This window comes from Nicotiana tomentosiformis, chromosome 6 (assembly GCF_000390325.3).
Source record: "Nicotiana tomentosiformis chromosome 6, ASM39032v3, whole genome shotgun sequence".
Lineage (NCBI taxonomy): Eukaryota > Viridiplantae > Streptophyta > Magnoliopsida > Solanales > Solanaceae > Nicotiana > Nicotiana tomentosiformis.
In genome coordinates, this window is record NC_090817.1 from 116,540,132 (window position 1) to 116,563,689 (window position 23,558).

Here is a 23,558-nt window from a genome sequence, read left to right on the forward strand (position 1 = left end):
AGACCAACTCGTAAACAAAAACTATATATGTCACGCCTTTTGACCTATAAAAACATGATGAAAAAGATCCAATACTCCAACCAACATTTCACAATCATCATGTCACCAACATAAATCATTAGAAAAATATTATCAAATGAGATCCGTTCCATAGAAACTAACGATTATCAACGTCCATCAGACGACAACATTCAGGAATTCTCACAATACAGAGACAGCACAAAGACAAAAAAGAATCTGCCATACAAAACAAAAGCCTAAGAAATGACCTTCGCAATGACGAAGAATCCAAGAAAACAGCTAAACTACAAAGGGGAAACAACATACTTTCCTATTTTGACTAAAATGGATGAAGACAATGTTCTGCTTGGATTATCATAGAAAACGAAAAACCAGCAATAATGCGTTTAAAAGGATTTCGATATCTAAAGACAAACCAACTAGTCGGTATTAAAGTTTTGTCGTTGTTGATACACTTACATTAGAGATTGTATGTTAGTATAAGGATATGTATTAGATACTGTTGTTATTGTTATTATTTTACTTGCACTTAGTTTTAAGTTGTATGCGTCTTAGACATGTTAATGGCACAACCGGAAAAGTCACGATTTCAATAAGTATCATTTTTTAGGATTATTAAGGTAACAATTGTAAAAGAAAATTAAGCGGCTGTAAGTGTTAAAACATTGGAAGTGTCGAACAACTTTTTTGTTTTCTCCTTTGTGTTTTATTGTTGTCAAGAATTATTATATAAATTCTATAATTAGTATCCAGGATAGCACTAGACTGGCTAATGGACACTCAGGTTAACATGAAATCATCGTTTCTTTTGTCTCAACTCAAAATTTAGCTTGTTGACACTTGACAGATAAAACGAAAACAAAGCAAAAGACAAAAGATTCATACATTATATATACTGAATACAACAGCTTCTATTTTGTGTGTCAAGGCATCAAGCAAAGATAGAAGAGTACTGAGCTTTTCTTATTCATATCTATTTGGAAGTTGAAACAGAAATGGATTTGAATACAAGTATTAAATCTGAGATGGCGAGCCCTGGAAAAAGAAGCATATCCATGGTGGATTATGACATTCCAGAGACGACGAAACGTGTGAAAAGACGGAGAAGGTCTCCCCCTGCAATTGAACTGAATGAGAACATTGGCCAACAAGGTGAAAAACAGAAGATGGACTCATCTAAAGTTGATCAAAATATTGCTCAGACACCTACTGTGAAGAGAAGTTCAAGATTCAGAGGAGTTAGCAAGTAGTACTAAATTAAAAATGTTAAGGACATTTTCTGGTCCCTTTTCCCCCTTTTGAGTTATATAGGTTTAAGAAACTAATTCTTGATTACCTTGGATTTTAGGCATCGATGGACGGGGCGTTATGAGGCTCATTTGTGGGACAAGAGTTCTTGGAATGTAACTCAGAAAAAGAAAGGAAAACAAGTATATCTTGGTGAGTACTGCACTTGGTGCTATAGATCAATATTTGATTCAAGAATTGAATTTTGGGTGATAAAAAAATTTACTTGTATGTTATGTTTTAAATTGTGCAGGAGCATATGATGAAGAAGAATCTGCAGCAAGAGCATATGATTTGGCTGCAATCAAGTACTGGGGTACATCAACTTTCACTAATTTTCCGGTATGATCACCTCAGCTGACTCAAAACTTGTGTATACTTGCTATTTTCATAGTCCTTTTGCTTTTAATTCTTTCTATTTGATTGAAAATTCTGTCTTAAACTCTTTCCTACAGATATCTGATTATGAGAAAGAAATTGAAATAATGCAAACTGTGACTAAGGAGGAGTACTTAGCCTCTTTAAGAAGGTATTTGTTCAACTTGATTTTCAATCAGATAAAGACAATCTTTTCATCAAAAACACAAAACTTACCGTAGTTTTTTGCTGTTCTAATGCAGGAGAAGCAGTGGTTTCGCCCGGGGTGTATCTAAATACAGAGGAGTAGCAAGGTAAATAAATTCATTTCACCTTGATAATCAAGGCCACTGTTCTAAAACTTTACTATATGTTGATCATAATTAGTAACAAAAGATTTTGCATTGATATAACTTGCAGGCATCATCACAATGGCAGATGGGAAGCAAGAATAGGTAGAGTTTTCGGGAACAAATACCTCTACTTAGGTACTTACAGTAAGTACTTTCACCCCATAATTTTGAGAACTGATCAAATCAAGACTGTTAAAACAGGCTGCCAACTCGAATCTTGTGTTTGTTTTTTGTAGGCACTCAAGAGGAAGCAGCTCGAGCTTATGACATTGCTGCAATTGAATACAGAGGGATTAATGCTGTGACTAACTTTGACTTAAGCACCTATATTAGATGGCTAAAACCAGGTGCCAATTCTCAGATGTCATTCCAAGACATAAGATCAGAAAATCAGGCTATACAAATGAACACTAACGATATGATTAACCCGATAAATGATCCTAAATTCCCCTTCAGCTCCAATTATTTTACCACAACTAGAGAAACTCTGCCGCCTATTCCTCAGAGCCAAGAACCTATTGAAAGAAAAATGCCCTTAAGTCCGTGCAACAAGTCGTCTTCCCCTACAGCTCTCAGCCTTCTGCTTCGCTCCTCCATGTATCGTGAGCTTGTGGAGAAGAATTCTACCACTACTGCTAGTGAAAAGGAAGGGCCAAACATGAAGAATAAAATACAAACAAACACAGAAGATGAGTTTGTGTTTTACACAAGTGATAAGTTGCCTCCATTGGAGTCTTTGGAGAAGGGTACTTCTTCTCGTCTGTGTGATAGAGCAGGGCAGTCCTTTTGGAATGCGATGCCTTAAATTACTTAACAGTTTAACAATTTGCAGTGAAGAATAACTGAAACTTGGTAGTCATCTAGGAATAGATGAGAAGTAGTTTCATCATAGGAGATAGGACTGTACATAAAATGAACAGAGAGTGAAAATCTCTCTTTTTGCAAAGAAATCAGATCTATCAAATGCTTTTGGACTTGAGAGATACAAAGTTGCAATTTCAAAGAATGGATTACGAGTATTGGCCTGCATTCAACAATAATTGAGTTTTAATTATATGCACTAATGGTGTAAAAGATATTTGCACAACTAAGTAACTTAAAAGGCAATTTTACGTGATCTCCCATAATTAACATTTATTGATAACCTTGAATATTGTATTGCGATCGGGAAGCTATTTGCAGGTTTCAAACTATTGGTAGCACTGCTTGAAATATCATTGTTCAACAACTCTCATTCTATTCGTAGACTTTATTGCTGAATCGTGATTCATGAATAACATAGAAAAAGATACCCCACTACACAACTAAAGAGGAACCATCGACCTCTAATAATTATCAAGATACAGGCTAATGACAGGGGCCTATTCCCTTTTCTATCTAAAGACAACAGATGTTCCTAAAGAAACTACAAACACAAAATAGAGCTTGTTGTCTGTATGTTTTCACTACTAGAAGGCTGAAGGTATCTAGGATTTTCAGATCATAGTAAACATATGAATAGAGAAAAATTTATGTGACACGAGCTGTTCAAGTGGGAAAGAGTTCAAACAGCTAGCAGCAGGCTTAGCCTGGCTGTATCATGCCTTCTTCTTTTTGGACTTGAGCATTACATATCCAATAAACATGCTCAGCAAGCAGATGAGTGCCATTCCAGCAAATACAGGAATAAGAATCGCATACTCTTGAGGTAGAAAATAGTTGTGCACAAAATGATCAGTATCAACCAATGGCTGAAAGAGAAAAAGCATATATCAACCCCATATAATAACGTAGGTCGCAAAAAGTCACTACATCAGGGCAAGATAGAAGAACTGACCAGAATGATGACCCAGAAGGTATAATATGTGAAAATAAACAAACTAGTTACTGTCAAAAGCAGCCCAATCGTTCTGTCTGCTAATTCCATCGTGACTCTTTTGCTTGTGCAGACTCTAAATGTGGAATGCCAAATTAAATTACAAAGAAAAACACGGAGGCAAAACAAAATCACTGCCCTAGGCAGAAGTATGTAAATGAATTCCAAAGAAATGAAAGCAGGAAAAGCAAACAGAGAGAAGGGGGAGGGAATGCACATGGAACACTCAAGATGTGACATTACACGACCAAACGTTATGCATCATTCAAGACAATACAGATGACATACATTCTTTCTCAAGAACAGAACTGTAAGACCAACTCAGTAGCTGAAAAGTTGAATATCCCTCTGATGTACCAAAGAATACAATGATTGCTGATGAAAAAGCACTACTAATCCACTATATGTTTAGCTACCTTATAATTTCCAACTATTTACCTGGTTTTATTGCACCAATGCACAATATATGACTTAATTACCCTTGGTATCTATACAATCATATATTTCCAAGAAAACTGCCAAAACCACATAGCAGTCCTCTATCCAGACCACACAAAAATTTTAACAACAAAGAGGAGAGGAGTGACGTTTCAATAACAAAATGTTCCCAATAAAAACAAATCTGGAAAGAAACATACCAGCTCCAGGAGAAAAAGGGATAGAACTGAAGAAACCCGAAAATATTAGACCTAGTTTATATTTCTCAGAATGTAATGGTTTGTCTACCAAGGTGCACATCTATGCTTTTATAATGCTGGTAGCCTAAAGCATGATGGTGCTACCTCTTAATATCTGTGAGAGTATAAGGTGTATTTACATCAGCATATCATGCTAATAGGTATGTGTTTCCTTCTGGTACCATCACCGTATATTTTGCAAACAAATATTTGACCCAAACACGTGAATCTTGTTTCAATAATCTCCAAAGTCGCACATACACATCCAAATGTGTGACCTAGTGGTCAATGAAGTGGCTCGGACACCACGGTTATAAAAAGAATCGCACATACAGTAGTTTCATTTGAAGCAACACTTAAGGAGATTAGGGGGCACTTAAAGAGATTGACAGTCTACTCTATGATCCTCTATGCTAGCTACACAAATAAGGAGGAAATTATCGGATATTAAAGCTAAAATAATTACATAAACGCTGGACATCAGCATACAGCTGTAAAATAAATTCAGATTGCACTTACCTACGCGATTAGCCTGAAAACTGAGAAACAAACAACGTAAATGCTACAAATTAATCAGAAAATTCAAAGGCGCAAATATATGCATTGAAGAGGTTTTCGCTGATAGGCAAAAAACATTATACACACAAACATCGATTATCCCCATAAACGAACTTCAATTCCTTAATTTTCACGGTAAGTTCCAATATTTCACATTTAAGGGAGAAATTACCTTGAATTTTTTATTATTTGGCGTTAAATACTTTCGTTTCAGAGCACGAAGATCGTTATCATCTTCCAAATCGACATTGATTCCTTTGTGCTTCCATTAGTTTCATTAGTTCTCTCTTGAGAGCTTCAGAGAGGAGAATCCTGAATAAATGGGCCATCAGCTTTTTCTCATATGGGCCAAAATGAAGACAGAAATGGGCCCCGTAAGGGCTGGTGTTCTTAGCCGAATGATCCAAATTGGCGGTATTTAAAAAATGGCCCCTTGAGCCGTACTTAGTGTGTTTACCGAATTGGTAGAGTTTATGCTATATTTAAAAGTGTTAGCCGAATGATCTAAATTGGTGGTATTTAAAAAATGGCTCCTTGACCCGTACTCGGTGTGTTTACTGGGATTGTTTATCAAAGTCTATCAGGTTGACATGATTTTGCTTTTCAGTAATTTCTCTACCGGATTAATATAATTTATACTATATTTACTCTATCTATTTATTAAGTTTTTCATCGAAGTCTACTCGATTGGCATAATTTTTGTGTGTTGTTTCAACAAAATATTCTTTGAATTCACAACTTCAATTTCGATCAAAACACTCCAAATCTGTTCCAAATGATCTCAAATTTAAAATAAACCTTCTAAATACCAACACAAAAAATTCTCAATCACCAATTTAGCCAAGTAACACCAAATCAAAAAAGATCCACTTTATCTTCTACAACACTTTTGTATACGGTCGAAATAGATTTCGACCTTCATACGTTCGATCGAGTTCGAATGGTAAGCAACCGGAGTGGGATTTTGGGACGAGTTCCGAAGACAGTACAAACGAGTTTCGAGTCCGAAGGCTGATCGAGGAGTCGGCTCGATACTATTATCGAGCCCATAACCAAATCGATCTGCATGGCAACATAAGGATGGTCAGAAATGCGCTACACCCACCCCGAAGGTCGAACTCAAGCCAAAGCTGAGGGCTCGACCCAATAACGAGTTCGAGCCAGTATCGAGCTCGCAGACAAGAGCCGTTACAACCGCACTAAGGGAGAGAATCTTGGCGGGAATCGAAAAAGAGACAATTCATCATGGGACCTCCACTATATGTTTTATTTTATTATAAATAAAGTAGGATCCCCCTACTATAAAAGGATGAATCCTTGTAAGCATAGAGGCAGCTCAGACATTGTAACAAAAAGATCACTTCTCATATTGAAAGATATCACCTTGTGCTTGTTTTACTTTATCTTATTCATTCTTTTTGCTCACTATTCTTATAGTCAAGAATATACATATTTCTATTTCTCCATACGATTTATATCAAATTGTAACGCATAACGTTATCTGATTTTTCGGATAAACAGTTTGGTGCCCACCGTGGGGCTAAGGATAACAATGGTTATTTGATACGAATCTGAAAAAACATGCCATTGTGTTTTGCGCTTGTCTCCAAAAATATCTTAAATTTCGGATTAGCTATGACTAACCATCAATCAAATGGCTTCACCAATCGACAACGGGGCCGATCTTCAAGACGAAAATAACAACTTGACACCCGGTATTGAAAACCACTTATAAACGCCGTTGGAGCTCGAATCGGAGCGCCAATAGACATCAATTCGCATATAGCCATTGAGGCGAACCTACATGCTGAACCCGAGAATATCATCCATGGTGGCACTCGGTCTGCGGCTCGAGATACCCACAACGTCGAGGAAAATGGCATTAGCTTGCGTGTGATTTTCGAAATGTTGCAAGCCCAATAGGCAGCAATAGCTCAGTTGCAAAGCCAAACCCAGCTACAAAGCAGGCCGGAGCCCAATCCGCCTTAAGAAATCACCCGCAGAACGGAGCCAGCCATAGTGAAATCAAATGAGCAAGAATCGGGGACTACTCCCGAAATTGCTAAATTGCTCGAGAAACTCACAAAGCGAGTCAAAGCCAATGATAAAAAAGTAGAAACTTATAACTCTAGGGTCGATCAGATCCCGGGAGTTCCACCAATGATAAAAGGGTTGGATTCGAAAAAAATTGTGCAAAAACCTTTTCCCTCGAGCGCAGCCCCAAAACCAATACCCAAAAAATTCCGTATGCCCGAAATTTCCAAATATAACGGAACGACTGATCCCAACGAGCACGTCACTTCTTACACATGCGCCATCAAGGGCAATGATTTAGAAGACGATGAAATCAAATCTGTGCTGTTAAAAAAATTCGGAGAGACCCTCTCGTAAGGGGCAATGATTTGGCGTCACAACCTACCACCAAATTACATCGACTCATTCGCCATGTTAGCAGATTCTTTTGTGAAAGCACATGTCGGCGCCATAAAAGTCACAACAAGGAAATCGGACCTCTTCAAGGTAAAGCAAAAGGATAACGAGATGCTGGGGTAGTTCATATCTCATTTTCAAATGGAACGAATGGACTTACTATCAGTCACAGACGATTGGGCTGTTCAAGCTTTCACTCAAGGTTTGAACGAACGAAGTTCGACGGTCTCACGGCGATTAAAGCATAACCTGATCGAATACCCAGCCATTACGTAGGCCGACGTGCACAATCGGTATCAATCAAAAATTAGGGTCGAAGATGATCAATTGGGGCCTGAACCTGTTGTTCGAAGGGATACTAATCGAGAACGAGGTCCGATCGGGGATCGATACCAACCGTACAACGGAAGCCACAGAGTCAGTGAATCGAGACATAACCTCAGGCAAAATAACAAAAGAAATGATCGAGGTTAAGGGTCCCGGGGGCTGATGAACAGAAGTAGGTTCGATAGGCCTGCCGAATCTAAGGAAGCACCTCAGTTATCGGAGTATAACTTCAGCATTGATGCATCCGCCATCGTATCGGCTATCGGACGCATAAAAGACACTAAATGGCCTCGACCCATGCAGACAGATCCTGCCCAAAGGAATCCCAACCAAAGGTGTGAATATCATGGCACCCATGGCCACAAGACGAAAGATTGCAGGTAACTAAGAGAGGAAGTAGCCCGGTTATTCAACAAAGGGCACCTTCGAGAATTTTTGAGCGATAGGGCGAAGAACCATTTTGAAAATAGGGATCTCGTCAAGCACATCGGATAAGAAGAACCACAACATCATTCACATGATCATCGGCAGAGCCGATACCCCTCAGGGACCAGTGCTTGAACGCACTAAGACATCAATTGTGAGAGAAAAGTGATCTCGAACTCAAGATTACACACCCATAGGAACGTTGTCCTTCAATGATGAAGATGCAGAAGGAGTCATACAACCTCATAACGATGCACTGGTAATATCCGTACTCAAGAATAAAACTAAAATTAAGCGTGTGTTGATTGATCCAGGTAGTTCGGCCAACATCATCAGATTGAGGGTCGTAAAACAGCTCGGCATGTAGGACCAGATCATACCCGCAACCTTGGTTATAAACGGATTCAATATGGCATGTGAAACCACCAAAGGCGAGATAAATCTACCAATAAACGTGGCCGGGACCATCCAAAAAATGAGGTTTCATGTAATCGAAGGCGACATGAGATACAACACCCTTTTCGGAAGGCCATGGATCCACAACATGAGAGTTGTACCTTCGACCCTACACCAGGTCCTCAAATTCCCAACATCGAGAGGAGTCAAAATGGTGTACGGAGAACAACCAACCGTGAGAGAAATATTCGCCGTCGAGGAAGTGAAACCAATATCCTCATCTTCGCCAGCAAAGGGATCAGGCTCAGAAGGGGAACGAGATACCAAATAGCAATCACAGACATCGGCTTTGACCCAACCAGATAACCAGAAGATCGAAGAGGATGATGATCAGAGGATCCATCGATCCTTCATGATTCCCGATGACTCCGACGCCACCAAATCAATGATTGAGGAACTGGAGCAAGTCATACTAATCGAACACTGGCCCGAACGGAAGGTATACCTGGGAACGAGGTTGAACCCCGAACTCAGGAAGAAACTTATTCAATTTCTTATCGATAACATTGATTTCTTTGCCTGGTCCCATTTAGATATAACAGGGATCCCACCGGACATAACGACGCATCGGCTAAGCTTGGACCCTAGGTTCAGACCGGTAAAGCAAAAGAGAAGACCCCAGTCCGAGATAAAGCACGTATTCTTAAAGAACGAGGTAACCAAACTCCTCAAGATAGGATCCATTCGGGAGGTAAAATATCCTGAATGGCTAGATAATGTAGTTGTAGTGCCTAAAAAGGGAACAAACTTAGAATGTGTGTGGACTATAAGGATTTGAACAAAGCATGCCCCAAAGATTCTTTTTCGCTGCCCAACATCAATCGCATGATCGATGCCATGGCCGGCCACGAGATCCTCACTTTTCTCGATGCCTACTCCGGGTATAATCAAATCCAGATGATCCCGGAAGACCAGGAAAAAACTTCATTTATCACCAAACATGGAACATATTGTTATAATGTGATGCCCTTCGGGTAAAGAATGCAGGGGCTACTTACCAACGCCCAGTGAATAAAATGTTTGAAGAACAAATAGGTAAATCAATGGAAGTTTATATTGATGATATGCTAGTTAAGTCCCTGCGCGCAGAGGACCATTTGACCCATTTGCAGGAAACGTTCGAGATTTTGAGGAAATACAACATGAAGCTCAACCCCGAAAAATGTGCTTTCGGGGTCGGTTCGGGCAAGTTCCTCAGCTTCATGGTGCCAAATCGGGGAATCGAGATTAACCCCAATAAAATCAAGGTCATCGAAGACATCACCATCATGGACAGCGTAAAAGTTGTACAAAGGCTAACGGGACGAATTGCGGCCTTAGGCCGATTCATTTCGAGATCATCAGATCGAAGTCACAAATTTTTCTCCCTACTAAAAAAGAAGAATGATTTCGCTTGGACCCTGGAATGCCAACAGGCATTGAAGGAACTAAAACAATATTTGTCGAGCCCATCACTACTTCACACTCCAAAAACAGACAAAAAACTTATCTTATACTTAGCAGTATCAGAAATCGCAGTAAGATGTGTCCTAGTTCGGGAAGAGCAAGGTACGCAATTTTTCATTTATTATATAAGTCGAACCTTAGGAGAAGCAGAAGCTAGATATCCGCACCTAGAAAAATTGGCACTTGCACTGATAAGCACCTCTAGAAAGTTACGACCGTACTTTCAATCTCACCACATATGTGTATTAACAACTTACCCACTTCGTAATATTTTGCACAAGCCCGAACTATCAGGCCGGTTGGCCAAATGGGCCGTTAAACTCAGTGGGTACGATATCGAATATCAACCCTGTGCGACCATCAAGTCTCAAATTTTAACAGACTTTGTGGCCGATTTCACGCCAACCCTCGTACCCGAAGTCGAAAAAGAAATCCTGCTGAAATCGGGTACGTCCTCGAGGGTATGGACCCTTTTTACGGATGGGGCTTCGAACGTAAAGGGGTCCGGGCTAGGCATAGTTTTAAAGCCACCCACAGGTAACATTATTAGGCAATCTATTAAAACTACCAGGTTGACTAACAACGAGGTCGAGTATGAGGCCATGATTGCAGGTCTCGAGCTAGCTAAAAACTTGGGAGCAGAAGTCATTGAAGCCAATTGTGACTCTTTCCTGGTGTAAGTCAAGTAAACAAAACCTTTGAAGTTTGAGAAGATATGCAATGGTATTTGGACAAACTACATGTCACTTTGCACCATTTCAAATAATGGACTTTACAGCATGTTCCACAAGAGCAAAATAGTGAGGCTGATGCATTTGCGAATTTAGGATCGTCGGTCGAGGAAGGTGACTTGAGCTCGGGGACTGTCGTTCAACTCTCAAGATCCATGATCGAAGAAGGTCACGCCGAGATAAATTCTACAAGCTTAACCTGGGATTGGAGAAATAAGTATATTGAATACTTAAAGAGCAAAAAGCTCCCATCGGACCTAAAGATTCAAGGTCCCTACGGACTAAAGCTGCTCGATTCACGTTGGCTTCAGATGGAACGCTATACCGAAGGACATTCGATGGACCATTGGCAGTATGCTTGGGTCCGGGAGATACCAATTACATCCTACGCAAAGTGCACGAGGGCACTTGTGGGAATCACTCTGACGCCGATACATTAGTCCGAAAAATAATCAGAGCAGGGTATTAATGGATCGATATGGGCAAAAATGCGAAGGAATTTATTCGAAAATATGACAAATGTCAAAGGTTTGCACCAATGATCCATCAACCCGGAGAGCAACTTCACTCAGTCCTATCCCCATGGCCGTTCATGAAGTGAGGAATGAATATCGCCGGCCCTCTGCCATTGACCCCAAGTAAAGCCAAATTTATTTTATTTATGACTGATTATTTCTCTAAATGGGTTGAAGTGCAGGCGTTCGATAAAATAAGAGAGAGAGAAGTTATAGACTTTATCTGGGATCATATCGTATGCCGATTAGGGATACCCGCCGAAATAGTATGTGACAATGGAAAACAATTCGTTGGCAGCAAAGTGACGAAATTCTTCGAAGATCATAAAATAAGAAGGATATTATCAACACTGTACCACCCCAGTGGGAACGGACATGCCGAATCAAAGAACAAAACTATCATTCAAAACCTAAAAAAGAGGTTGAACGACACTAAATGAAAGTGGAGAGAAATCCTACCCGAAGTCCTTTAGGAATATCGAACAACGTCAAAATCTAGTACATGGGCAACCCCGTTCTCCTTAGTATATGGGTCCGAAGCATTGATACTAGTCGAAGTCGGCGAACCCAATGCCAGATTTTAATACACGACAGAAGAATCAAATAACGAGGCTATGAACACTAGCCTCGAATTATCGGACGAAAAATGAGAAGTTGCTCTCGTCCAATTGGCCGCCCAAAATCAATGAATCGAAAGATACTATAATCAAAGAATCAAGCTCCACCATTTTAAGCCTGGGGACTTAGTGCTAAGGAAAGTCATCCTGAATACTCGAAATCCGAATGAAGGAAAACTAAGACCTAACTGGGAAGGACCATACCAGGTTCTCGAGAATGACGGAAAGGGATCATACAAGCTCGGCATTATAAACGGCAAACAGCTATCAAGCAATCGGAATGTGTCACATCTAAAATGATACTACTGCTAAGGTACGACCCTTCCATATTCATTTATATTTCAAAATTGACCCCTGCAGAAGTCCGAACATGAGCTAAGATGGATCCTTCGCCATAGATCTGAAAGCACGCGTTGCACTCTTTTTCCCTTAGACCGGTTTTATCCCAAATGGGTTTTTTGGCAAGGTTTTTAACGAGGTAACCAAAGATCGTGTTGCACTTACAACAGTATCCGAGGCGCCCTCAATTATATCAAGTTCTGATGCAAGAAAGTTATTTCGCAACAACGGGGTTCCAGTAGGAAAAGTTGTAAGAGCCAAATGGTCAAAACGAACCATGCTCATGTAGTTGCCCCGAACCCAGGCGCGAAACATGAACACATGTATAGTGACTTGCAAAGAAAGTTCTCCTCTTTACCGACATCTTATATCCAAGAAAAAATCCTATATTTGAAGATTTATTACACAAACAGAGTTAAGATAAATTCGACCACTAAGCCTACAGGCTACTTTATTACTATTACACCTACGGGCTGTATTACTTCGAGTTCGAATCATTCACTCGACTACTAAGCCCACGGGCTACTTTATTTCGAGTTCGAGCAAGCACTCACTCGACCATTACACCTATAGGCTACATTACTTCGAGTTTGAATCATTCACTTGACTACTAAGCCTACGGGCTACTTTCATTTCGAGTTCAAGCAAGCACTCACTCGACCATTACACCTACGAGCTACTTTTATTTCGAGTTCAAGCAAGCACTCACTCGACCATTACACCTACGGGCCACTTTATCTTGAGTTCGAATCATTCACTCGACTACTAAGCCCACTTGCTACTTTATTTTGAGTTCGAACAAGCACTCACTCGACCATTATGCCTACGGGCTACATTACTTCTAGTTCGAATCATTCACTCGACTACTAAGCTCACGGGCTACTTTATTTTGAGTTCGAGCAAGCATTGGCTTCGACTTCTATGTACGCCGAGCGCTCATGGAGCGATTTTTCAAAGGGCCAATGGGAGGCCAAAATTATGGTAATCTCCTTTCCCACATCATTGATAGTTCGAACTGTTTTCCATACACTCAAATCAATTTTCCTGTGTATAGGTCTGGGAAAGGATGCAGTTTTGAGACCCCTGTCCGGCGAGGAGGAAACTTTGGCCCCAGTTTCTAAACCGGCGAAGGACAATAAGAGAAAAGGGCCTCTACTTCTGAAAAACCAAAATCGAAGGCTCGTAAGTCGAGGAAGAATACTATCCCTTTAACCTTAGAATCAGTTCGGCATCTAAGGGATGAAGATGAGGAAGAATAAGAAGAAGACGGGTTCGTACTGGTGGCCCGAGTAAAGAAAACCATCGATGCCCCACAGGCAGCTGGATCGATGATGGTTTACAAGGCTCCGCCTCGAACTGAGGGTATATCGGAGAAAGATTCGAGCAAAGTCCCAAAGCCGTTGGAGATCGAGGATATCTCCAATCGAAGTCAGCGGATGGTGGATATGTTTGGAGGGGCCATCCCTGAATCTCTTCGAACCAAAGAGAACACCCCAAGCGACTCTTGGGGCAGTAGTAATCGGAGACTCACCTACTTTCCTTGCTTTTTCCGAAGGCGCGATTCGGAAAGCCCAAGCTTTGGGGGCCCTCGAGGTAGATGTATCTCATGAGGGAGAAGACATTTTTTGTGATTTGTTTACCGATGCCGAGGACATTGCTGGCACTAGTGATGCATCAGATCTTTTCCTCGGAGTGCAGTAGGCTTTGAATCGAGTAATCCTTAACTTACTTCGTTGGTATTACCTTTATGATTATTTTTCTTTTCTAACTTCGTTTCTTCTTTCTTTGCAGGCCACAACAATTCATCGAGAAGCAAGTTCTCGGTCTCGAGCCGAGTTGCATCGATACGAGGCCGACCTTCAACGGGTCATGGAGGAGAGGAACGCCCTTAAAATCCTTTTAGGGCAAATGGGAGAGGAAATCAAAGACCTCCGAGCTGAGTTGGCCAAGGCTCACCAAGATCAGACCGATCGTCCGAGCAGGTAATGATACTATTAAAAGCCTATGGGCTCGATATCGGAATGATGACTAATATTTTGGTCTCACAGCTGCAACAAAAACTTGAGATGATCGGGAAACTCCGTGAGGAGGTTGATGTGATAAAGGCGGAGTCCTTGAAGTGGAAATAAATTATGGGCCGCTTTGCTGCAAAAAAAGAGGCTATTCGAGCCCAATTATCATCAGCCGAAAACCAACTTCAGAGAATGAAGGAGAAAAGTTCGGTTCAGGTAAGAAGAATAGAGGAGTTCGAGGCTCGGTTGGCCTCCGAACTTGTCAAGGCTAAATCTGATGCTGAAAAGGCAAAGGCCGATGCGGATGCATTCGTGGTCGTCTATCGGGCCGATGCTGAAGCTTCTCAGGCATAAGCAAGAGAGGCAGCCGAAACCGCCAACACTCGAGCACATTAGGTTGCTGAACTTGCTAAGTGCCGATCTCGGAGGGATACCCTCGAGAAGATCCATGCTCGAGGTTTGGATTTCACCGAAGAGATAAAAAGGGCTAAAGAGCTCGAAGCCGATACTGAAGTCTTGGCTTTCGATGATGATGATGGTGACGCTGATGATGATGGTAATGATGGTAGCAAGAGTGGGTCCGAGAGCAGGGATGTGCCCGATGGAGAAGAGACTGCCCCCATAGATAACCAAGAAACTTAGCCCTTAGTTTTCATTTTGATTTTTTGTGTAGGGTCCTGTTCGTACATTGTAAACATTCTTGTATATATATATATAAAGATCTTTTCTTTTCTAGACTTTCATCTGTTTTATTCTCTGCCTCGTGAAAATTTTGTTTCATTCATGCATTATGAAGATTTTCATAAGGTTTTAGGCAATTTGATCGTATTTGGACCTTGTAGCCTTTATAACCGAGTGAGTGCTTGCTCAAACTCAAAATAAGATAGCCCGTAGGCTTAGTAGTCGAGTGAGTGATTGCTCAAACTTGAAGTAATATAGCCCGTAGGCTTATTAGTTGAGTGAGTGATTCGAACTCGAAGTAATATAGCCCATAGGCTTAATGATCGAGTGAGTGATTTGAACTCGAAGTAATGTAGCTCGTAGGCTTAGTAGTCGAGTGAGTGCTTGCTCGAACTCGAAGTGATGTAGCCCGTAGACTTTATTAGTCGAGTGAGTGATTCGAACTCGAAGTAATGTAGCTCGTAGGCTTAATGATCGAGTGAGTGATTCGAACTCGAAATAATTTAGCCTGTAGGCTTAATGGCCAAGTGAGTATTTGCTCAAACTCGAAATAAGAGTAGCCCGTAGGCTTAGTAGTTGAGTGAGTGCTTGCTCGAACTTGAAGTGATGTAGCACATAGGCTTAATGGTCGAGTGAGTATTTGCTCGAACTCGAAATAAGAGCAGCCCGTAGGCTTAGTAGTCGAGTGAGTGCTTGCTCGAATTCGAAGTGATGTAGCCCGTAGGCTTTATGGTCAAGTGAGTATTTGCTCGAACTCGAAATAAGAGTAGCCCGTAGGCTTAGTAGTCGAGTGAGTGCTTGCTCGAACTCGAAGTGATGTAGCCCGTAGGCTTTATTAGTCGAGTGAGTGATTCGAACTCAAAGTAATATAGCCCGTAGGCTTAATGATCGAGTGAGTAATTCGAACTTGAAGTAATGTAGCCCATAGGCTTAATGGTCAAGTGGCAGTCCCCGATTTGTGGGGTAATCATCGGCCCTTAAGCGTGTTTACGTAATAGATCATGAAATAGAGGATGGGTTGTGAGACATGAGATATGGGCAAAGAAGTTTCTTTTCATGTCGTTATACATGTGTTTATATTTTGTACCAGTGATCGAGCAATCTACATGAGCATGGTTCGTTTTGACCATTTGGCTCTTACAATATTTTCTATCGGAACCCTGTTGTTATGAAGTAACTTTCTTGCATCGAACTTGATATATTTGAGGGTAATGCCCCACCAGTATTCAAGGTTGATTGTAAAGAGGTATCGGATACTGTTAAATTGTTCTAAGTTAGCACGATCAATGGTTGCCTCATTAAAAACCTTACTGAAAAACCCATTTGGGATAAAATCAGTCTAAGGGAAAAAGAGTGCAACGCATGCTTTCAGACCTAAGGCTTCATGTTGAATGATCCATCATTGTTCTTGATTGAACTCCTGCAAGGGTTAGTTTCAAAATATAAATGAACATGGGAGGGTCGTACCTTAGTAGTAGTATCATTTTAGGTGTGACATGTTCCAATTTCTTGGTAGTTGTTTGCCATTTATAATACCAAGTTTGTAGGATCCTTTACCGACGTTTTCGAGTACTTTATACGATCCTTCCCAGTTCGGACCCAGTTTTTCTTCGTTTGGATTTCGGGTGCTGAGGGTGACTTTCCTTAGCACCAAGTCCCCGATTTTAAAATGGCAAAGATTGGTTCTTCGATTATAGTATCTTTCGATCTGCTACTTTTAGGCGGCCAATTGGACGAGAGCGGCTTATCATTTTTCATCCAATAATTCGAGGTTAGTATTCATAGCCTCGTGATTTGACTCTTCTGTTGTATATAGATACGTGGCACTGGGTTCCCCGACTTCGACTGGAATCAAGGCTTCGAAGCCATATACTAAGGAGAACGGGGTTGCCCCCGTACTAGATTTTGGTGTTATTTGATATGCCCAAAGAACTTCGGGTAGGATTTCTCTCCATTTTCCCTTAGCGTTGTTCAACTTTTTCTTTAGGCTTTGAATGATAGTCTTGTTCAATGATTCGGCCTGTCCGTTCCCACTATGGTGATACGGTGTCGATAATATCCTTTTTATTTTGTGGTCTTCGAGGAATTTCGTCACTTTGCTGCCGATAAATTATTTCCCATTGTCACACACAATTTCGGCGGGTATCCCAAATCGACATATGATATGATCCCAGATGAAGTCTATAACCTCTTTCTCTCTTCCTTTCTCAAATGCCTGTGCTTCAACTCATTTAGATAAATATTCAGTCATAAATAAAATAAACTTAGCTTTACATGGGGCCGATGGAGAGGGCCGACGATATCCATTCCCTATTTCATGAATGTCCATGGGGATAGGACTGAGTGAAGTTGCTCTCCGGGCCGATGGATCATCGGTGCAAACCTTTGACATTTGTCACATTTTCGAACAAACTCCTTTGCATCTTTGTCCATATCGATCCAATAATATCCTGCTCTGATTATTTTCGGACTAATTAATCGGCAGCAGAATGATTTCCACAAGTACCCTCGTGAATCTCACGTATGATGTAGTCAGTGTCTCTTGGACCTAAACATACTGCCAATGGTCCATTGAATGTCCTTCGGTATAGTGTTCCATCTGCAGTCAATGTGAATCAAGCAATTTTGATTCGCAGTGCCCTCAAATATTTACGGTCCGATGTGAGTTTTCCGTTCACCAAGTATTCAATATACTTATTCCTCCAATCCTAGGTTAAGCTTGTAGAATTTATCTCGGCATGGCCTTCTTCGATCACGTACCTCGAGATTTGAATGACAGTCCCCGAGTTGATCTCATCTTTCTCGACTGATGATCCTAAATTTGCAAGTGCATCGGCCTCACTGTTTTATTCTCTAGGATATGTTGTAAAGTCCATTCTTTAAAGCGGTGCAAAGTTACCTGTAGTTTGTCCAAATACCTTTGCATTCTATCCTCTCAAACTTCGAAGGTTTTGTTTACTTGATTTACCAACAGTAAAGAGTCACACTTGGCTTCAATGACTATTGCTCCGAAGCTTTTAGCTAACTCGAAACATGCAATCATGGCCTCATACTCGGCCTCGTTGTTAGTTAATCTAGTAGTTTTGATAGATTGCCTAATAGTGCTACCCGTGGGTAGCTTTAAAACGATGCCTAGCCCCGACCCTTTTAGGTTCGAAGCCCCGTTTGTGAAAATGGTCCATACCCTCGATGATGTACCCGATTTCAACAAGAGTTCTTTTTTGACTTCAAGTACGAGGGTTGGCGTGAAATCGGCCACAAAGTCCGCTAAAATTTGAGACTTGATGGCCGTCCGGGGTTGATATTCGATATCATACCCACTGAGTTTGGCGACCAATTTGGCCAATTGGCCTGATAGTTCGAGCTTGTGTAAAATATTACGAAGTAGGTAAGTAGTTAATACGCATATGAGGTGACATTGAAAGTATGGTCTTAACTTTCTAGAGGCGCTTATCAGTGCTAGTGCCAATTTCTCTAAGTGTGGATATCTAGTTTCTACTTCCCCTAAAGTTCGACTTACATAATAAATGGGAAATTGCGTACCTTGCTCTTCTCGAACTAGGACACCACTTACCGTGATTTCCGATACTGTCAAGTATAAGCAAAGTTTCTCGTTTGCATTTGGAGTGTGCATCAGTGGTGGGCTCGATAGGTATCGTTTCAATTTCTCTAATGTCTGTTGGCATTCCGGGGTCCAGGCGAAATCGTTCTTCTTTTTTAGCAGAGAGAAAAATATGTGACTTCGATTCGACGACCTTGAAATTAATTGGCCTAAGGCAGCAATCCGTCCTGTTAGCCTCTACACGGCTTTTACACTGTCCACGACAGTGATGTCTTCGATGGCCTTGATTTTATTGGGGTTGATCTCGATCCCTCGATTCGATACCATGAAGCCAAGAAACTTGACCGAACCGACCCCGAAAGCACATTTCTCGGGGTTGAGCTTCATGTTGTATTTCTTTAAAATCTTGAATGTTTCCTGCAAATGAGCCAAATGGTCCTATGCGCGCAGGGACTTAACTAGCATGTCATCAATATAAACTTCCATTGATTTACCTATTTGTTCCTCGAACATTTTATTTACTAAGCGTTGGTAAGTAGCTCCTGCAATTTTTAGCTCGAAGGGCATTACATTATAACAATAGGTTCCATACTTGGTGATAAACGAAGTCTTTTCTCGATCCTCCGGGTTTATTTGGATTTGATTGTACCCGGGATAGGCATCAAGAAAAGTAAGGATCTCGTGGCCGGCCGTGGCATCGATCATGCGATCAATGTTAGGCAGTGGAAAAGAATCTTTGGGGAACACCTTATTTAAATCTTTATAATCTACACACATTCTAAGTTTGTTCCCTTTTTTGGGACTACAACTACATTGGCTAACCATTCGGGATATTTCACCTCCCGAATGGACCCTATTTTAAGAAGTTTAGTTACATCGTCCTTTATGAATGTGTGCTTTACCTCGGACTTGGGTCTTCTCTTTTGCTTCACCGGTTTGAACCTAGGGTCCAGGCTTAGCCGATGTGTCGTTATATCCGGTGGGATCCCTGTTATATCTAAATGGGACCAAGCAAAATAATTTATGTAATCGATAAGAAATTGAATAAGCCTTTTCCTGAGTTTGGGGGTTAATCCCGTTCCCAGGTATACCTTTCGTTCGGGAAAATGCTCGATTAGTATGACTTGCTCCAGCTCTTCAATCGTTGATTGGGCAGCGTCGGAATCATCGGGGACCACGAAGGATCGAGGGATCCTTTGATCATCATCTTCGTCAATCTTCTGATTTTCTAGTTGGGTCGAAGCTGACGTTTGTGATTGCTATTTGGCATCTAGTTCCCCTTTTGAGTTCGACCCCTTTGTTGACGAAAGTGAGGATATCGGAATTGCTTTTTCGACGGCAAACATTTCTCTCGCAGCCGGTTGTTCTCCATACACTGTTTTGACTCCTTCCAATGTTGGGAATTTAAGAACCTGGTGGAGGGTCGAAGGTACAACTCTCATATTGTGGATCCATAGTCTTCCAAAAAGGGCGTTGTACCACATGTCGCCTTCTATTACTTGGAACTTCGTTTCTTTGATGGTCCCAGCCACATTTATCAGCAGAATTATCTCGCCTTTGGTAGTTTCACATGCCATATTGAATCCGTTTAGAACCAGGGTCGCGGGTACGACCTGGTCCTGTAGACCGATTTGTTTTACAACCTTCGATCTAATAATGTTGGCCGAGCTACCTATATTAATTAACACACGCTTAACTTTAGTTTTATTCATAAGTACAAATATTACCAATGCATCGTTGTGAGGTTTCATGACTCCTTCTACATCTTCATCATTAAAGGACAAGGTTCCTATGGGTGCGTAATCCTGAGTTCAAGGTCACTTTTCTCTCATAACCGACGTCTTATGAGTTTAAGTATCGGCCCCTAAGGGGTATCGACGCCACCGATGATCATGTGGATGATATGCTGTGGTTCTTCCTGTTCGTTTTGTTTACCGAAATCCCTATTTTTGAAATAGGTTTTGGCCTTGTCGCTTAAAAATTCTTGAAGGTGCCCTTTATTGAATAACAAGGTTATCTCCTCTCTTAGTTGCCTGCAATCTTTCGTTCTGTGGCCATGGGTGCCATGATATTCGCACATTTGATTGGGGTTCCTCTGGGCAGGATCGGGCGGCATGGGTCAAGGCCATTTAGTGTCTTTGATGCGTCCGATAGCCGACATGATGGCGGATGCATTGATGCTGAAGTTATACTCCGATAACTGTGGTGCTTCCTTAGGTCCGGTAGGCCTGTCAAATCCATTTCTGTTCATCAGCCCCCGAGACCCTTGACCTCTATCACTTCTTTTATTTCTTTGTCTGGGGTTACGTCTCGATTCATTGATCCTGTGGTTTCCACTATATGGTCGGTATCGATCCCTGATCGGATTGACATCCCTTCTAGCAGCGGGTTCAGAACCCAACCGATCATCTTCGACTCTAATTTTCGGCTAGTACCGATTGTGCACGTCGGCCCAAGTAATAGATGGGTACTCGATCAGGTTATGCTTCAACCACCGTGAAGCCATTGAACTTCGTTCGTTCAAACCTTGAGTGAAAGCCTGAACAACCCAATCGTCTGTGACTGGTAGCAGATCCATCTGTTCCATTTGAAGACGAGATACAAACTCCTTTAGCATCTCGTTATCCCTTTGTCTTACTTTGAACAGGTCCGACTTCCTGGTCTCGACCTTTATGGCCCCAGCGTGTGCTTTTTACGAAGGAATCTGCAAGCATAGCAAAAGAATCGATAGAATTAGATAGTAAATTATGATACCATATCTCGAGCTGCAAATCGAGTGCCACCATAAATGTTATTTTCAGGTTCAGAATGTAGATTTGCCTCAATGGCCACATGTAGATTAACGTCTAATGGCACTTCGACTCTAGCTCCAACGGCGTCGACAAACAGCCTTTCGATCCTGGGCGTCAAGTTGTTGTTCTCACCTTGAAGACCGGTTTCGTTGTCGATAGGTAAGGCCATTTAATTGATAGCTCGTCGTTGTTAATCCGAAATCAAAGACACTTCCAGAAACAAGCGTAAAATGGCGTGTTTTGCGGATTCGTATCAAATAACCACTGCTATCCTTAGCCCCACAGTGGACGCCAAACTGTTTACCCAAAAAATGGGTAGAGTTAAATTTGTACGTAGTTCTAAGGGTATGTGGTATAACTTGACACAAATCGTAAGAATGAATAGAAATATCAAGTGTTGACTATAGAGAATCAAAAATAAGCAAAGTTGGAAAGAAGATGATTTATGGATTAAGCAAGATGAATCAATCTATGAAGCTAAAAAAGGATAACTCTTCAATATATGAGTGTATGATATCTCAGTTACAATGTATGCAAAACTTGCTCCTTTACATAAATAATAACCATCCCCTTTATAGTGGAGGGATCCTACTTTAGATATAATTAAAAATATATAGTGGGAGATCCATGATAAATCAGCTTTTCCATAATTCCTGCCATGATTCTCTCCTCTAGTGCGGTTGCAACGGCTCTTGTCTATGAGCTCGATATTGACTCGAGCTTGATATCGAGTCGAGCTCTCGATCTTGACTCGAGCTCGATTCTGACTCAGATCCTTGTATTGATTCGGGGTCAGTGTTAGTCGGTCTCTGCCTCATAAGCTCGATAACTTCACTTCACATCATAGTTCGATTTGGATTCGAGCTCGATAATGATAACGAGCTCGACATTGATCGGTTCCTAGGGCTCGAAGCTTGATGACCTGACTTCGGACCTCAACCTGATATTATGAAGACGCTCTTCGATCCAATGCATTACCATTTCGACCAGTTCGTACGAAGGACTAACCGGTTTTGATCGTATACACTATCGTTATTTACTTTCGCTTCTTAATTCCTTCTTTTATTTTCTCCTAAAATTATTTCTATTTCATTTCTCATATGCACTTTTATTAGTTAATGTTCATAGGATTATATTTAGGATGATAATTTTTTGGTTTAGTTGGAGTAGCTAACTGATTAAACATATGTTATTGATAGTTTGTGTCCACAAAGCAAAGATCTCCATCTCAATTAATAGGGGAAAAAGAAGAAAAACATCATAATAATGTTTTCTAAGTCGAGATAAATCTCAATTTTCAAACATCTCTGTAAAACTAAATAACAAATAATCTTTATAGGTATGCAACTGTATCAAACATGTTCAAGCGCTTCAGCTTTTAACAAAGATGATCAAAGAAATTTCAAGTTCTTAGTTTGTGAAAGTTTTGATAAGAAAGAGTTCATTTAGAAGTAAACAAAAATTAAGAGAAGAGTAAAAAGTAATTATCCAATTATTGCACCGTCAAGTGAAATAAGGACAGATGAGGAGATATAATACTTCTATTTAAGTGAGTCAATTATTTCATTAATAATTTCGTACTACTATGATTTTTTGACTTCATTCAATTTTTAAAGATTTTCTTAACTTGACAACTGTTGAAGAATTTAGATGAGTTAGTTTGATTCGGCACAGAGTTTAAGAAAAAAGAAGAAGAAGACTTTTAAAATTTGTGGTCTTAAAAATTTAAGGGGGTAAAAGATTTGTGGTTAAAAGCTTTATGTGGTCATGCCATTTGTGTGATTATAAAAACTTTTCATTAAGGGTAAAATGGGTAAACTGAAGAGTTTAAAGTTGAATTATTTCCAAATTTAGAAATGTGTCATTTATTTTGGAACAGACTAAAAAAGAAAGTAGCTCATCTAATTTGAAACGGAGTGAGTATTAATTATTACCACCCGAACAAAACTTCTTTCATCGCAGAAATAAAGAATAATTATGGATATGATTTTAACTTTTTTTGGTAATAGGCTTTAATCTTTCTCAAAACTGTCGAATATCTTGCTAACCAATTTTTGTTTTAATGAAATTAGTTAGTTCTTTTTACTTAATGTTTATTTTGTTATACAATTCTGTT

At 40.6% G+C, this 23,558-nt stretch overlaps 2 protein-coding genes across 3 annotated transcripts; one reads left to right on the forward strand and one right to left on the reverse strand.

The window, feature by feature from the left end:
• The first annotated feature begins 988 nt into the window (after positions 1–988).
• Positions 989–2,823, forward strand: LOC138894640 (AP2-like ethylene-responsive transcription factor At1g79700). The gene is made up of 7 exons (XM_070179353.1): positions 989–1,267; positions 1,370–1,461; positions 1,562–1,650; positions 1,764–1,837; positions 1,929–1,979; positions 2,086–2,162; positions 2,255–2,823. The coding sequence occupies exons 1-7, from the start codon at positions 1,017–1,019 to the stop codon at positions 2,821–2,823; spliced, it is 1,203 nt and encodes a 400-aa protein (XP_070035454.1). The 5' UTR covers positions 989–1,016.
• Positions 2,824–3,231: 408 nt separating this feature from the next.
• On the reverse strand, positions 3,232–5,438 carry LOC104106902 (dolichol-phosphate mannose synthase subunit 2-like). 2 transcript variants are annotated; one of them, XM_009615561.4, is made up of 3 exons: positions 5,281–5,438; positions 3,835–3,949; positions 3,232–3,748 (listed from the first exon to the last, which is right to left on the reverse strand). In XM_009615561.4, the coding sequence occupies exons 2-3, from the start codon at positions 3,922–3,924 to the stop codon at positions 3,596–3,598; spliced, it is 243 nt and encodes an 80-aa protein (XP_009613856.1). In that variant the 5' UTR covers positions 3,925–3,949; positions 5,281–5,438; the 3' UTR covers positions 3,232–3,595. The 2 variants fall into 2 exon arrangements, with proteins under 2 accessions (XP_009613856.1, XP_018629897.1); XM_018774381.3 differs by lacking the exon at positions 5,281–5,438 and adding an exon at positions 4,512–5,270.
• Positions 5,439–23,558: the final 18,120 nt, after the last annotated feature.